Genomic DNA, 16,098 nt, shown 5'->3' with positions numbered 1-16,098 from the left:
AAGGAAGGAAGGAAGGAAGGAAGGAAGGAAGGAAGGAAGGAAGGAAGGAAGGAAGGAAGGAAGGAAGGAAATGGAGAAAAGCCAGAGGCAGAAGGCAGGGGTCCTTGGTGGTGGAGGGGCACGTACTACTGGACGAGGGTCTTCACCAGGTTGACGTGGCCACAGGTGGCTGCAGCATGCAGGGGCGTCCACAGCTCGTTGTCCCTCGCATTCACATTGGCACCGTGGGAAAGGAGTAGCTTGACAATTTCCTCAAAGTTGTCGATGCAGCACTAGGAAGGGACAGAGAGGCAGACTGAGCCTAGGCAGAGGGCAGGGCCCTAGCGAGCTGAGTCACACAATGCTCCCCCAAGAGGCCACTTAAGAAGAACCCCAGAATCAGATGACCGGAGTTCAAATCTTGGGGACTTTTGGGCCAGGCGCCTTACCTCTTAAGTCTCCTGGTTTCCTTGGGAGAAAGAATGAAGTTAAGAATGTATAAGATTTTTTTTAAATAAAGGTTTAAAAAGAAGATTGTCAACTATAAGCCTTTCAGCAAGTGTTACTGGAACAACACACAATTTACACGTGGCTTCAGAATCCCAGAAGGCTGCATCTGGAGACCCTAGATGCTGACTTAGTTATCGCCATGTTCAGGCAGTATCTTTCACCCTCGTGTGGAGCTGCGTCCCCCAAAGTGTGTCCCTGGATCACAATATGAAACCTCTGACTTACAAACTTCAGATCTCAAGAATCCCAAAACAACCACAATTCCTCCCAACCCCAAGAATCCATCTCCAACAGGCAGATTTGGGGACGGGGGGGGGTGGAGAGTCCTGATACAGTGCCTGCTGGGAGACAGCGTGTTTGCGCTAGGGAGTGAGTGTCAGGAAGCCTCAGCTCCCCGAAGAGAACACAGGCTCCAAGAGACCCCAAACTCCTTGGACAGTGAAAAGTCCCCCAAGGGGACAGAGGAGGTTCAACTGGGGCTATCAGGGAGCAGTGAGGGCTGAGGAGGGGCTCAGGGAGCACTTTGCAGCCTGCAGAGTCTTCCCTCCAGGTGACAGCTGGAGAAGCCAGTTAGCGGGACAGCACAAGGGAGGAGACCTGAGCTCAGGAGAGTTGTGCCGTCCAACTTGTTTTTTTAAGAAAGTTACTCTGGTTCCCTGTGGAGAACAGACTGTGTGTGTGTGTGTGTGTGTGTGTGCGCGCGTGCTCGCGCATGCGTGCGTGCGTGTGCATGTATGTGTGCGTGCATGTGTGTGTGCGCATATGTGTGTGTGTGTGTGTGTGTGTACACCCACACTGAGAGGAGACAGTGAGATGTTGTGCTGAAGTCACCCGGTTAAGAGATGATGGTGGCCTGGCTTACAGAAGGGACAGTAGGGACAGGAGATGAGACGGGAGCCCAGAAACAAGAGCAGAGGCACCTGTGGGAACCCAAGACCCCAAGTGGAAGGGACCCACAGCACAACACCCAGGCCAGCCCCAGGGAGCCAGGACTCAGTGCCAGAAGGACACGTTTGAAAGGAACAGCTGTTGGCATAGATGATACTAGAGACCCAGGTTCTTTCCAAGCAGCCTGTCTGGGGGATGGCTGGGTCTCTGGCCTGGTGATGGGACTTACATGGGCAGGAGAACCATGCAGTGTCCTGGCACAGTCAGCAGGGGGCACCAAAGACACCCGTGTGAGGCAGCTGTGGGCAGTCCCTGAGCTGTAATGGGGGTCGGGGGACAGGAAGCCCTGAGATTCTACCCTTAGGAACTGCAGAAAGCACAAGTTGAGGGGGTGAAGGTATACAGTAGTATACCCAGAACTGCATCTTGTGAGCCCCATCCCAGGGATTGAAGTGTTCCTATTCCAGGCCTCTGCGGGTGGAATGCAGGGGTGCACACAAGGAGCAGTTTGTGGTGCGTTGCGCAGGGTGGGACGGGTGGGGGTGCTCCCTTCATCACGGTGGGAAATGGCCCTCCATTTTGTCTCCTCAGTTGTTGTCCCCTTCCCACCGCCCTGGGTGAGCTTCATCAGGTCTCCCTGTCTCCCTCCCACTCCCCTCAACCAGAGGGAGCTTCTTGTTCCTCTCACCATGTCACTGTCAGTTTGCAAACCTTGGAAGACTCCCCGTTGCCAAGAAAAGCAAACCCACACTTCTCTGCCAGGCCTGGGGAGCTCCACAAGCTCCCGGTCTCCTCTGTACAGGAATAGTAGTGACACTCAAAACAACCATCACAGCTCTGACACAACAACAACAAGAGCCTATGCTTCTTGAGGATTTAGTTCAGTCAAGTACCTGGCTAGGCTTCAGCCATTTATGGCCACATTTAATCCTCCAAGCAAGCCTTCTCAATGCTCCTTGCTCAGAAAGGCCAGATGCACCATGAGAAACAGAGGTTTAAACAAAGGTTTAAACGTGCCTATAGACAGCTGGTACTGTAAGCTCTCAGGAAGATCAGAGTTTGAAGCCAGCTGGGGACTATATAGTGAAGTCCTGTCTCAACAAAAAAAAAATGAGAGTACAAAAACAAACAAACAAATCCATCCACAGCGTTGCATTAAACCAAAGGCGCCGGTGGCTCACACCTCTATTCCTAGCTACTCAGGAGGCTGAGATCTGAGGATCACAGTTCAAAGTCAGCCTGGGCAGGAAAGTCTGTGAGACTCTTATCTCCAATAAACCACCAGAAAACTGGATGTGGCACTGTGGCCCAAGTGGTAGAGCACTAGCCTTGAGCTGAACAGCTGAGTGACAGTGCCCAGGCCCAGAGTTCAAACCTTACAACTAAAACAACAACAAAACAAAAAACCAAAAGGTCCTATTGTCAATTTTCCCAATTGTCTCCAGCCTTCTCCCTAAGGCTTCCTGAACTTGAATTATGTCAGAATCAACCCCTCAGACTCCCAACTTGAAAAGCCAAGTTCCTGTTCACTCTTCCCCAGGCTTCACATTCTCTTCCTTTCCTGTCTGGCAAACTCTTACTCATCCTTCAGCGCTGATGTCTTCTTGGAAACCTTTCTTCCTGCCCTGCTCCCCCCCCCCCTTTTTTGTGCCAGTTCTAGGGCTTGAATTCTGGGACTGGGCACTGTCCTTGAGCCTCTTTGTGCTCAAGGCTAGTGCTCTACCACTTGAGCCACAGCGCCATTTCCAGCTTTTTCTGAGTAGCTTATTGGAGGTTAAGACTCTCATGGACTTTTTCTGCCCAGGCTGGCTTCAAACCATGATTCGCAGATCTCAGCCTCCTGAGTAGCTAGTATTATAGGTGTGAACCACTGTCCAACTCTTAGTTTTCCTTTGAGACAGGTTATCTATCCCCAGCCTGAGCTCATCTCCTCATCTCTCCTCTACATTGCCTTACTCCTGCTATTTCTGAGCATCCCATCAAACCAGCAACTCTGAGAGCAGAGAAGCAGCCTAATTCACTCCTGGGATCCTGTCCCAGCAAGAGTGCCTACCACAGAGTAGATATGCAATAAAGATTGGTTGAATGCATGAATGAATGAATGAATGAATGAATGAATGAATGAATGCAGGCCAGTGGAAGGAGAGCGATGGCAAAATAGGGCCCAAGGTGAGTATCATGGTGGAGGTGGGACTAAAGGTAACGAAACTCGGGACCAAATCAGTTCTCACCTCCCTGCCTCTGAGTGGGTACCGGGGAACCCACTGGAAGAGCAATGGGCTCGGGGGAAGCCATGTGACAGTAAATAAGAAGAGGAAGCATAATGTGGGGATGGGAGGAACTCCAAGCCAAAGGGAGGCGACCTAAGGTTGTTCACCAAGGCCCAGATGGCAACCCCAGGGTGGGCCTGGAGCTCTGCAGCCGCCGTGTACTGGCAAGAGCCCCCGGTGCCACCCCGCTCTGCCAGGGCCCACCCACTCGTAATCTAAATTCACTGTGATTAATTCCAAAGTCATCTTCCATCACCTTAGCCACACTCTGTGGAGCTCTGTGGCCAGAGCTTGTCACAGAGGAGGTCACCGCTGCCCAGAGAGCCTAAGGAAGTTGTCCAAGGTCACCAGCCAGGGAGTGGCAGCTCCAGGCTTCACTGAATCACCACACCCCTGGCTTCAGGACCCTCGCTGCCTGGGGAGTTAACATTTGGGTTTCCACTGTCCACCCTCCCTCCCTCTGGTGCAGCCCCAAGTAGCCTAGAATCATGGAGCTGAAAGTTAGGACAGACAGACACAGAGACAGAAATAGACAGACAGACAGACAGACAAGACAGACAGACACACACACACACACACACACACACACACATATGGGCAGTCACAATGGCCAGTCTGTCCATTCTTCTCCTGAGCAGGGTTCCAATTATCTGGCCTCCCCCTAACCAATCTACCTGCAGACCTGGCCAGCGCACAGAAGTGCTCCAGTGTGTTGATCAGGAATTCACCATGCGCATGTTAAAGACCTCCTCTAGGCCAGGGTCGGATTAGAGGCAGGGACTCAGAACGCTGGGCAGGGACCAGGCTTCACAGGGTCTTGGAGAGTAGCATTAGGACAAGAACGTGTTGATTAATCTCAGGGAGCAAGGCTATGTCCTGTGGTGGGTTAGGAGGCTGCAGAGGAGAGAGAAACATGACATCCCACACAGCCTCATCCCAGGCAAGGAGGGCTCACTGGGGAAGTGGAAGTGTCATCATGGTGCATAGGGGTCATGGCCAAGCTCTTGGCCCTGTGACCACAGCCAACATCTGTCAATCACCTTCATCTCCAGCACAGCAGATATCCTGGTGAGTGGGAATGATCTTTGTCAACTGGGCAGTGGAGATGACAGGCACAAAGACCTCCTGTCCCCTGGGCCTGTCCTGTACATGTGTGCACATGTCTCTCTCTCTCTCTTACACACACACACACACACACACACACACACACATCCCCAAGGCAGACAAGAGCCATTCTCTGTCCCTCTCTCCCTCTTCCCTGAGAAGCAGGGCAGGACAGTACAGGGAGAAGGGAGGGCTCTCCATCAAAGCAGGGAACACGGGGACCCCAGCAAGCATGGCTTACCTGGTGCAGGGCTGTGAGTCCATCTTCATTGCACAAATCAGGGCTGACTTTATTCTTCAGGAAGTAGCGGACTGTAACAGGAGGGACAGAGTGAGGATCCCTTCACACACAGGGAAGGCATGCGCCAGGGGCCCAGGCCGATGAGGTATGAACACCCTCCCCATTGTCCAGATGAGAAAACCGAGGGCACAGAAGGGCTTTGGCTTGTCTTATCTTGGGCCAGACTAGCATGAGGTGGTGGCTGTCATCTTCCTGTATGTCAGGCACTGATCTCAGCAGTTGGCCTGTCCCCTTCCCATGGTCATCTTCCTCCACCCCCATACACCATACTGGCCCCAGCTGTCACCTGAAGCCCAAGTCCCGTGATCCCACAGGCCAGCTAAGACCTCCTGGCTCTGACCCCAGCTTTAGAAGGCCCAGATCTGGGCAGTCTCCCACTCTGTAGTTCATGGAGGGATCCACTGGAGCCCACGGTGACCATGATGGCCAGTGCAGTTGGACATGGCCTCCTCCGTGTGCCCCCGCTGTAAGGGACAAGCTAAGGGGAGAGCATCATTCATTCTTAAGGGCAATCACCAGTCATTGACTCCCACTGACAGGAAAGGGTGGAGAGCCCACAAGGCCTCAAGAGTAGTGGGGATGGGGGCAGCCCCTCAGCTCAATCTCCCAACTCCCAGACCACAGCCCAGTTGCACGCCAGCCCCAGCACGCAGAGGCCCCATGTGAGGGAGGGGTTGAGGCCTCCACAAAGCAAGGTGATGTCTTCAGAAGACTTGCTGAGAATGAGGTGACAGGACTTTGTCTAGTCAGAGAGCCTCTTCTCTGCATGCTCACACAGACCCATGAGCTGAGTCTAGCTATTGAGATGACTTAAAATTTAATTCAAACATGCAAGTGTTTCGGTTGCTCTATGCTTAATGCCACAAGCACATCGAGATATTGCTAACTTCTTAAAAAGTTCTACTGGAAGCCAGGCACTGATGACTCGTGCCTATAATCCTAGCTACACAGAAGGCTGAGATCTGGGGATCACTGTTCAAAGCTAACCAGGGCAGGAAAGTCCATGAGACTCTTATCTCCAATTAACCATCAAAAAGAAGAGCAGAAGTGGAGCTGTGACTCAAACAGTAGAGCACTAGCCTTGAGCAAAAAAGCTCAGGGAAATGTCCAAGCTCGACGTTCAAGCCCCAGGAATGGCGTACACGCACACACGCGCACACAGACATCACACACACATAGAGTTCTATTGCTCAGTGCTCTTTTCAGGAGTCATAAATGGAAATGAACCCCAGCACAAATGGCAAAAGCTGTCCCTAACTCCCCATTGCCCAAGAAACAATGGCCACATTGCTTCCTATGACATTCGAGGTCATGCATGGTAGGTCCCTGCACTAGGAATCTGTAGACCACCATCCAGAACAATTCGAGGAGGCAGGTACACTGCTGGCATCATGATTTGGAAGACTTGCACCCTCTGGAGCTGCTCAATGCACAATACACCAAAATATATGCACTAATCCTATCCCCCTGCCCTGGTTCAATTCTCCTCTTTTTTTTTTCTGGTCTGTCATGGGGCTTGAACTCAGGGCCCGAGCACTGTCCCTGAGCTCTTTTTGCTCCAGACTAGTGCTCTACCATTTTAAGCCACAGTGCCACTCCTAGTTTTCAGGTGATTAATTGGAGATAAGAGTCTCAAGGACTTTCCTGCTCAGGCTGGCTTTGAACCATAATCCTCAGGTCTCAGGTTCCTGAGTGACTAGGATTATGAGTGTGAACAACTGACACCCAACTCTAGTTTCATTTCTTATACTCCAAACATTTTCTGTAATCATTATTTGTTCGCTAGTTACATACTTACTCTGACCTCTGAACCTCTGCATAAGCCTGAACCCACTGACTGGAAGATTCGGTCACCCATTCATCCACCAATCCACCATCACGTGCAAGCACGCGCGTGCACACACACACACACACACACACACACACACCAGCCTCACTCCTCATTCTTTAGGACTCAGCTCAAACTCCCCAATCTCCCCCCATCACACACACCTAAGGCTCCTATCGTACATTTCATAGCCTTATCACAATGAACACTGCAACCTTGGGTCTGACATTAGATTCTAAGCCCTAAGCAGGTAAGACCATAGTCTGATGTTGGTAACTCTATTCCTAAAGCATGATACAGAGTTCATCTTCAAGGTCTCCTCTGGGGCTTTGCCCAATAGGCAGCCTCCTAACTCAGTACAAGCTCATAGTCTCTCCATCTCTGAGCAGTGAAGCGTTAGCCAGGGCTAAGCCTGGAGACTCCTGTCTGTAGCAGGCAGCTCTGGCCTGCAGGTTCCTCCCAAGCCGCCTGGCAACTGGTCTTGGCCTCAGGCTATGCTAAGGGATTGCAGCAAAGTCTCAGACAACCCAGGCACATTCTGCCCCAGGGTCAATGGGTAGGGGGGGGGGAGAAGGAGGGGGGCCGGGAGGACGAGGGTGCTCCTGAACCTGACAGAAGCTTGAGGGAGAGAAGAAATGGACATTATGACTATCTGAAAAGGGTTTCTAGAAGGTTCTGTTCCCATGAGGCAAACTGGAGTTGCCTGGGATGGCTGATCGACCAGGCTTCCTGTCCAGGAGACTCTCCAAGAAACAAATAAATAAATAAATAAACAAATAGCAGCTGCCAACAGCAGTCTTTGTGCATAGTAATTATTGGGGTGCTCTCTGTGCTGCGTGGGAGCCCAAGCCATGTAATTACCCTGATGTCGGGCAGTTATTTTCAGCCCAATAAGTGGGACAAGTCATCTCCATCTCTAAGAAACCCTTAATATTCATGAGCCAAGGCCTCCTCAGCAGCTCTCTTTGCCCAGCTCCAGCAGGGAGGCTGGAGCTGGCCTTGGGCCCAGCTCAGTGGAGCAAAATCCCACTCCCCAATGTGTGGCCGTGGTGCTCTGGGTCTCAGCTATTAGGAGTCCTTGGACAGAGCCTACCCTGTGTTCCCAGCTCCATGCAGAATCATGTTCCTTCCTGCTTTCACATCTATCAGGGTCCCCACATACAGAAAAGGAGACAGAGGGTCAGAAAGGTCACTAACACACACACACAAACACACACACACACACACACACACACACACACTGAATAAAGAGTTAAATAAAATGTGGCACCAGATGCTGAGTCCTGAGCCCAAGTAATGGCTCTGCTCTTCCAGAACTAAACCAAGAGCTATCCAGGGAAGAGGGGAATCAGTAGTCTCCACTTTTCAGACCAGGTAAGCATCAGAGGTTTACCAGTGCCAGGCCAAGTTGCTTCTTATAAACCAACATGTTCCAGAACTCACAAAGCTGAAGAAACATTCTGCCTTGGTCAGGGGTTTGGGGCACAGTCAGATCTGTCTGGGCCATGTCAACTGTAACTTGGCCTCTCTTTACCCTGGCTCAAAGCCCTCTCCTGGCTCTACATGGGTCTAAACTCCTTCTATGGTCTTCACTGGGATTGACAAACTGGCCTGTGGACCAAATCTGTCAGGCAGTCTATTTCTGTAAATAAAACTTGATTGGACCCCACCACACTCATCCATTTACATATCACCTACGACTGCTTTTACCCTACCATGGCAAAGCTGTGGAGTCATCACAGAGACTGTGGGCCATATGTATTTACTAGGGTTTTAGACCCTTGGTCCCCAAAGTCCTTCTCAAGGTGGTCTCATCTAAAAGGGGATTATTTTCACCCTAGCCGATGTCAATGAAGCGCTCTAAAATTGTACAGTGTGCAACTCGCTCAGCTACACCAAGGCCCTGTCTTCCAACTCTCTGGGCATCTTGGATAATAGAGGAAGCTGGTGTGAGGTCTAAGGGTTGCCTAGGCTTGGGGGGCACAAAGACAAGAGGGGCCTGCCCTCCTCCAGTGAGCTGGGAGTGCCCCCCACTTCTGCTGGCTACCCATCCTTGGCTCTTTTCCCAGCTCCCAGGCTTGTCAGAATGACCCGTGGGTTCTTGCTGTCTGTTTCACCGTAGCTTTACACAAGTTATCCCTCAAGTCTGTGCCACAAGTCCTCAACCAGACAGTGGGGATCCCACCAGCACATCCATTGTCAGGATGCTGTGAGGATTTAGTAGAATCGTGTCTAAAAGCTAGTGTCACTTACATTAGGAACATGCACAGAAAAAAACCAATCACTGAGCTCCACTGGGGTCCTTCCCCGAAGGGCTGGATGCTGCACAGAAACCCATGCATCATTCCAGAGCTCTGGAGCAGGTCACAACGGACAGAAGCGGGTCTCTCTGCAGCAGTGCTGATGGACCACTGTGAGGCCATAGAGGGCCGCCTGCGCCACCCCCTATCCCCTGAGGGCAAAGAGGTGGCCCCGCCCCCTCTCCCTGGAGCATCCTGCTCCTGGCACCCGCCTGGTGCTCTGCCCACACCTCCCTGGCAATCTGGCTGGAACGTGGGCCAGCGGGCCATCTGCTCCCTCCATCTCCAGCTGCAGTGAGCCAGAGAGAGGCTGAGGCTGCAGCCGCCTCCCAGGGCAGGAGGCGGGAGGTTCACTGCTCACAGACTTGGGTTTGCATCTGACCCAACGTGTCCCACAGAGCAAGCCCCCTGACCTCAAGCAAGTGGGGGGTTCAGGCAACCACAGGTGTGGCTCCTGCCTTCTGCCCTGCAGAAGGGAACAGGAACCAGTAAAACAGAGGGTTCTCCCACTGCCAGGGACTTCGGGGCTATCTGCCTCTGCTCTGGGGGCTTGTAGTTGAAATGGGGCCGGTGACTTGAGGGTCATGTTCCCTGAGCATGCTCCCGCCCAGTCTCCCTTCCTTTCCTGTTCAGTGCCAGGTTAGCTCACTGCGCCAGCCACACTGGCTTCTTTTACTTCCTAAACAAAAACAAGGCAAAACCTGAGCTCCCAGCCTCTCAGCCTTGACACACTGTTGCCTGTGCCTGGAACGTTCTTTCTTTCCCGCGTTGTACCAACATACACCTTTTCCTCCTCAGATCCCAGGCAAACTGTCACCAACTCAAGGTGACTTAAGTGTCAACTGTGCTTTCGAAGCCATTCTTCCCACAGTACTTCTGCATTTGTTACATCTTTTTTTTAATGTTATTTTTATTATTATAATCATCATCATTATCATTACTACTACTACTACTACTACTACTTTGGGTTTTGGTGAAGCAGAGTCTCATTATGTAGTCCAGGCTGGTCTTGAACTCATGCTCTTCCTACCCAGCTAGTACATTACCATAGCATCTGCTTCACTAGCCACAGAGCTACTTGCCCTAGAGGCTAGGGGACCATTTTCCATGTGACACATTAGCAAATGGCCTCCTTCAGTCTTTCTCCTCCGTGCAGCCAGAGCACAGAAGTCTTCAGCCCTCTCCCCCCAGTCCTATCCCTAGGCTGGCATCATCTCCTTCCTGTCCTGGCTCCTTACTCTTTCTGTCCAGTGGCCTGGACTGTCCTCTGTATGATGCAGTGTGGCTGTGTGTTAAGCATAGTGGCACTGAAGTCACTACACTTGATACCACCATACCAACTCATCCTCTGGAACCACTTAGGAAGGTGAGCGACCCCTGCTCTTCTCTGACTACCTGGGATTACTTCACAGATGGGGAAGTGAGGCCTGGACAGGTGTAACAAGTTGTCTGAGGGCCCAGGGCTGGGAATGGGAGCCTGGGGCCCCCACAGACTGTACATTTGATCACTTTGCTGACCTGGTGTCAAACAGAAGTTGCAGAAAGATGGCCAAAAAAAAGTGAACGGAAAGGTTGTGACCAAATTAGGTGTTCTAGAACACTCCATGACCTCAAAGACAAGAATCCTAAGAGTGATCACAGCAGCCTTGTTATTACAGTTTGTAAATGAGGGGCAGAGGCTGGGCCTCTGTGGGCCTGGGGTCCTATAGAAAATGTATGGCTTCTCTAAGCCCAGCTCCAGCGCCACCTCTGTGTGTCCTCAGGCTGTGTCTCCTCCAGTGCAGACCCGCCCCATCCTGATCCCAAACACCCATCCACCCATGAAAAATCCCGCCCACACTGGCCCTGTCTTCCCTCCTTGAGATGCTGTAAGGGGTTCAGGGGGCCTAGCCCTTGACCCAGCACTCACAGAAAGCAGCCTCCCATCCCCCCTACTTCCTCCCTTCCCCCCCCCCCACCAGTCACAGCGGTCCTGGGTCCTCGCTGCACAGTGCCTTCCAAAACCATCCCACTGAGAAATCTCAACCTTTCCACCCACCACTGCTCTTCCCTAGAGAAGAAAGAGCCAGAAATAGCTGCTTCCAAGGAAGCCAGGCTGCCTGGGGCTGGGGCAGAGGTGCAGTCAAGTCTCGCGGGGTTGTCGCCAGTGACTGGCGCAGGCTGCACCTCTGCCAGGCAGTTCACCCGGGTTCTGGGCAATGACTCAGGCAGGGCGGAGGACGGCCCAGGAAGATGTGGGCTTCTCTCAAAGTCCCATGCCAGGCCCAGCCCCTCTCCTTCCTCCTGCAGAGAGCAGTGTTCCAGGGTCCATTCATAAGAGGAGGGGTCAGCCAGGAACCAGTAATTCATGTTTGTAATCCTAACTACTCAGGAGGCTGAGATCTGAGGATCATGGTTCAAAGCCAGCCCAGGCTCGGAAGTCTGTGAGATTCTCTTATCTCCAATTAATCAACAAAAAGCTAGCGGTGGAACTGTAAATCAAGTGGCAGCCAGCCTTGAGCAAAAAGGCTACCTAAGCATGCAAGACTCTGAGTTAAGCCCCCATACCAGCACAATTTTTTTTAAAACAAAGAAGAAGAGGAGGAATCAGAAGATTCTATGTGTTGGTGGGGATGTGGAGAAAGTTCTGGTACCAATATGAAATGATGCCATTGCTTTGGAAAACAGTCTGGTAGTTCTTCAAAGATCAAATATCAAGTTATCATGTGACCCAGCAATTCTACTCCTAGGCATTAATATAGGTATGTCCACACATATACAAAATAAACTTCATAATAACCCTATCAGCTGATGAACATACCAACAAAATTCCACACAATGGAATATTACCCTGCCATAAACAGAGACAAATTACTGACCCAGGCTAGAACATTGGTGAACTTTGCAAAAGAAATCAGACTAGAAAAGCCATATATGACCTCATTTACATGAAATTTCCAGAGTAGGCAAATCCATAGAGACAGAGAACTGAGTGGCAGTCACTAGTGCCTGGTGGTAGAGATGGCAGAACAGAGAGAGACTGCAAAAGAGTCCAGCACTTCCTTTAGAGGTGATCAGAGTGGCTGGAATTGAGTGATGATGGCCGTATAAACTGGGCAAAGGACTTGCACTGAGACTGCTTTAAAAGGAATGAATATCATGGTAGATAAATGATAGCTCCATCAAAAGGGAGGGAGCTCCCAGCTGGTCCCCAGACATCTGCTAGAAGCTCCTTCCTCTGCCAGCCCCGTAGTTCTGTGAGATCAGCACAGTGTTATCCCCCTCATGACAGTATCCACAGTGCCAAGATGGCACCCAGTAGACACCAGGTGTTCAATCATTTCTTACAGGAAGGGAGAGGAAGGGGAAAGCCACTGGCTGGTCAGGTCTCTCTTGGCCTATAGGATCTGCCATCTGCCACCTCTCCTGACCACTGTGCTCTCTTCTCAGGAGCTCCCAGGCCCCACCCTCCTTGTGCACCTCTAGGCCTGCTCATTGGCTGCTCCATCTGTCTATCTTCCCCAGTTTCCCTTCCTCCGGCCCTCCAGGCCCTGGCTTACATGCCACTGCCTCAAGGAAGCCTCTGCTGAAACCCTAGGCTGGCGCTGGCCTGAGCTTGATCAAGAGCCAGGGTGCAGCTGTGAGTGGATCTGCCTGTGAAGTACTTGAGAGGAAGTTGGAGGGGACCTTTGAGCTACTGTGACATAGTCCAGGCCCCCAGTTAGTATCTGGTGCCCGCAGGACACCAGGACAGAATGGGGCCTACCAGGGCCTCTATCCCCACCTCAGAACTGGATATTACATCTGTTCTAGGGCTACTCCAGGTGTTGGAGTGTGGGGACAGGGGGCTGCACTTAACTCAGAGAAGTTGGGGGCAAGTCACACTCATGTGGTAGAACACTTGAGATCTGAGTTCAATTTTCAGTACTGCCACCAAAAAGAAAAAAGATAGGGCTGGGAATGTGGCTTAGTTGTAGAGTGCTTGCCTAGCATACAGCCCTGGGTTCCATTCCTCAGCACCACATGAACAGAAAAAGCCAGAAGTGGCACTGTGGCTCAAGAGGTAGAGTACTAGCCCATAAGCAAATGAAGCTCATGGTCAGTGTCTAGGCCCTGAGTTCAAGCCCCAGAACTGGAAAAAAAAGGGGGGGGATAGGAAAGTAAAAGGGGGAGAGGAGGGGAAGGGAGGACAAAGGAGGAGAGGAGAGGGGAGAGAAAGGAAGGGTTAAGGAGGAAAGAGGAGGAGAGGAGAAGTATATGTGTGATTCTGCCACACTGTAAGCTGAGTTCACTTTTCAGTACTGCCACCAAAAAAAAAAGATAGGAAAGAAACAAAGGGAAGGGAGGGAAGGGAAACTTAAATACAGGGGCCTGTATGATTCTTCCATCAAAGCTGCAAATATTTTTTTGACTCTGACTCACTCTTATTCACTCTCTCCTTTTTCTCTTTTTCTCTCCTTTTTCTTCTTCTTCACTCACCCACAATTTCACTGAACCCCTTCTCCTCCTCCTCCTCCTCCTCCTCTCCCACCCTCTCTTTCTATCTTCTTTCATTAACTCCCTTCAAAGAACTCTTGCTGTCTGTGGTACTGTCTTAGGGATTCAGGCAAGACTTCCTGTCTTGTAACATGATCCTGGAACTCTGCCCCCCCCCAATTTAGTTCAGGGTTCAGAAACACAGCAGACCCCAGGTGCTAGGGACCCATCTTCTCTAACTGTCTTCAGCATTCTCTAACACCTGTCTCTCCCCCCACCCCCACCCCCACCCTGTCCCTAGCAGTCTGCCGGCCCAGGGGCCTGAGCTCCCTTCTGCCCCTCGGAGCTGCTACTTAACCAAGGGAGCTCTCCAAGGTACCTGCTCTTATTCCAATTCTCTCCTCCAATGCCCCAAGTTCCCTTCTGACTTTCTCTTGCTTTCCTAACCTATCTCTCTGTCCACCTAGCTCTCCTAGATCTTTTTTTTTCTTAAATAGCTCAATTATTTCATATCTCCAGGCAAATAATAGATAAAAATATTCCCAGCCATCCAGGTAGAAGATGCAGACACATCACCATGTAATGGCTTCACAGTTGCCATAATATCTAAGGTTTGTTGCTGATTTTTCAATTGTGAAGCACCTGTGCTAAAATAGCAGATATTGTGTGTGTGTGTGTGTGTGTGTGTGTACAAGCTAATATTGGGGGCTTGAACTCAAAAGTCTTATATTCTCACTTGGCTTTTTCAAGCAAAGTTGACACTCTATCACTTGAGCCACACCTCTGTTTCTGGCTTTTTGGTGGTTAATTGAAGATAAGTCTCACAGACTTTCCTGCCTAGCCTGGCTTCGAACCACATTCCTCAGCTTTCAGCTTCCTAAGCAGCTAGATTTATATTTTGGACAGAAGAAAATGGTTGTCTAGGAAGGGGGAAGTTCTTCCAGCTGCCACCTGTCCATTTTGAATCTTCCCTCTGATTTCCTTGTCCCACTGACCCCTCTCCACCTGACCGCTGTCCCTTACCACCTGACCCCTCTCTCTGCCTGTCTTCCTGACCCTCGGTTTTGGTCTCTCTTAAGGAGACAGTGCCCTGCGTCTCTGTCTCAGCTCTGTGTTACACAGGATACAGACAGTTCTACCCAGAGCTTTCAACTGTCTGACTAGGAAACTGATCACATTTCAGAAAAATTAGAAGGTAACCAGACACATGAGAAATCGAAATCAGGATTTGTACTTTCCTTATCATGGATGGAAAAGACATTACAAAGTGATGGTAATAATAAAGAAAACTAAATAATATATATAAATAATAAATAGCATATAACATAAATAATATAAGAGAATATAAATAATAAAGAAAATTAGGTCGGGCGCTGGTGACTCACACCTGTAATCTTAGCTACTCAGGAGGCTGAGATCTGAGGATCTCGGTTCAAAGCCAGCCCCGGCAGGAAAGATTGTGAAACTCTTATCTCCAATAGGCCACTCAGAAAAATGGAAGTGGTGCTGTGGCTCAAGTGGTAGAGTGCTAGCCCTGAGCTGAAGATCAGCACAGGGACAGCGCCCAGGTCCAGAGTTCAAGCCCCACAACCAACAAAAAGAAAAAAAAATTAAAGGCCACCAAGCATGAACCAAGATGATCCCAAATCTCACATGTGCCATTAGCATAAACATAATAATACTCCACCCCCTATAAAGCAGTAGAGACAGGATTGCAGAAAAAGAAAAACCTACAAAAGATATACCCCAAACAAAATAACAGGACTAAAAATAAAGGAATGTTTAAATATAAGATAGGCAGATGCAAACACAAAGAACATGGGGGTGGCAATGCTACTATCATGCCCCCAAGGAATTCTGGGAAAGCAAGGAGGCAGTCTGCCTTAGTATGGTCAGAAAAAGAACCTTCTAGATGTAATAATAAGCAGGAAGCAGATCAATGATTGCCTGGGCCCATTGGCAGGATGAGGAAGGTGGTATCACGCAAGAAAGCTCATACAGGGGCTGGGACGGTGGCTCAGTGGTAGAGCGCTTGCCTTGCATGCATGAGGCCCTGGGTTCGATTCCTCAGCACCACATAAGCAAAAAGGAAATAGTCGGAAGTGGCGCTGTGGCTCAAGTGGTAGAGCACTAGCCTTGAGGGCTGAAGAGCAGAGGGACAGCGTCCAGGCCCAGAGTTCAGGCCCCACAACCAGACTCCCCACCCCAAAAAAAAGAAAGCTCATACATTGCATAATCAGGAAAAAAAATCCAGTAAAGCAAAAACAATTAGGATATGTCAGTTGTGGAACGGTTCCACAAATCTTCAGTTTACATGTCCTAAAGAAAAGATCAGGGGGCTGGGAAGGTGGCTCAGTGGTAGAGTGCTTGCCTTGCATGCATGAGGCCCTGGGTTCAATTCCTCAGCACCACATAAGCAAAAAGAAAAAAGCCAGAAGTGGCGCTGTGGCTCAAGTGGTAGAG

At 50.5% G+C, this 16,098-nt stretch overlaps 1 protein-coding gene across 1 annotated transcript in view; it reads right to left on the bottom strand.

The window, feature by feature from the left end:
- Ppp1r16b (protein phosphatase 1, regulatory subunit 16B) overlaps nucleotides 1–16,098 on the bottom strand; it is a 103,033-nt gene that overhangs the window by 35,405 nt on the left and 51,530 nt on the right. The window contains exons 3-4 of the mRNA XM_013010877.1: nucleotides 4,993–5,063; nucleotides 127–272 (exon numbers count right to left, since the gene is read on the bottom strand). Coding sequence (XP_012866331.1) covers nucleotides 127–272; nucleotides 4,993–5,063 — 217 coding nt within the window. The remainder of the gene's footprint in view (nucleotides 1–126; nucleotides 273–4,992; nucleotides 5,064–16,098) is intronic.

Source organism: Dipodomys ordii, unplaced genomic scaffold (genome assembly GCF_000151885.1).
Source record: "Dipodomys ordii isolate 6190 unplaced genomic scaffold, Dord_2.0 Scaffold13, whole genome shotgun sequence".
Classification (NCBI taxonomy): Eukaryota; Metazoa; Chordata; class Mammalia; order Rodentia; family Heteromyidae; genus Dipodomys; species Dipodomys ordii.
The sequence above is the reverse complement of the archived record's forward strand: the minus strand, read 5'-3'. Positions and strand labels throughout refer to the sequence as shown.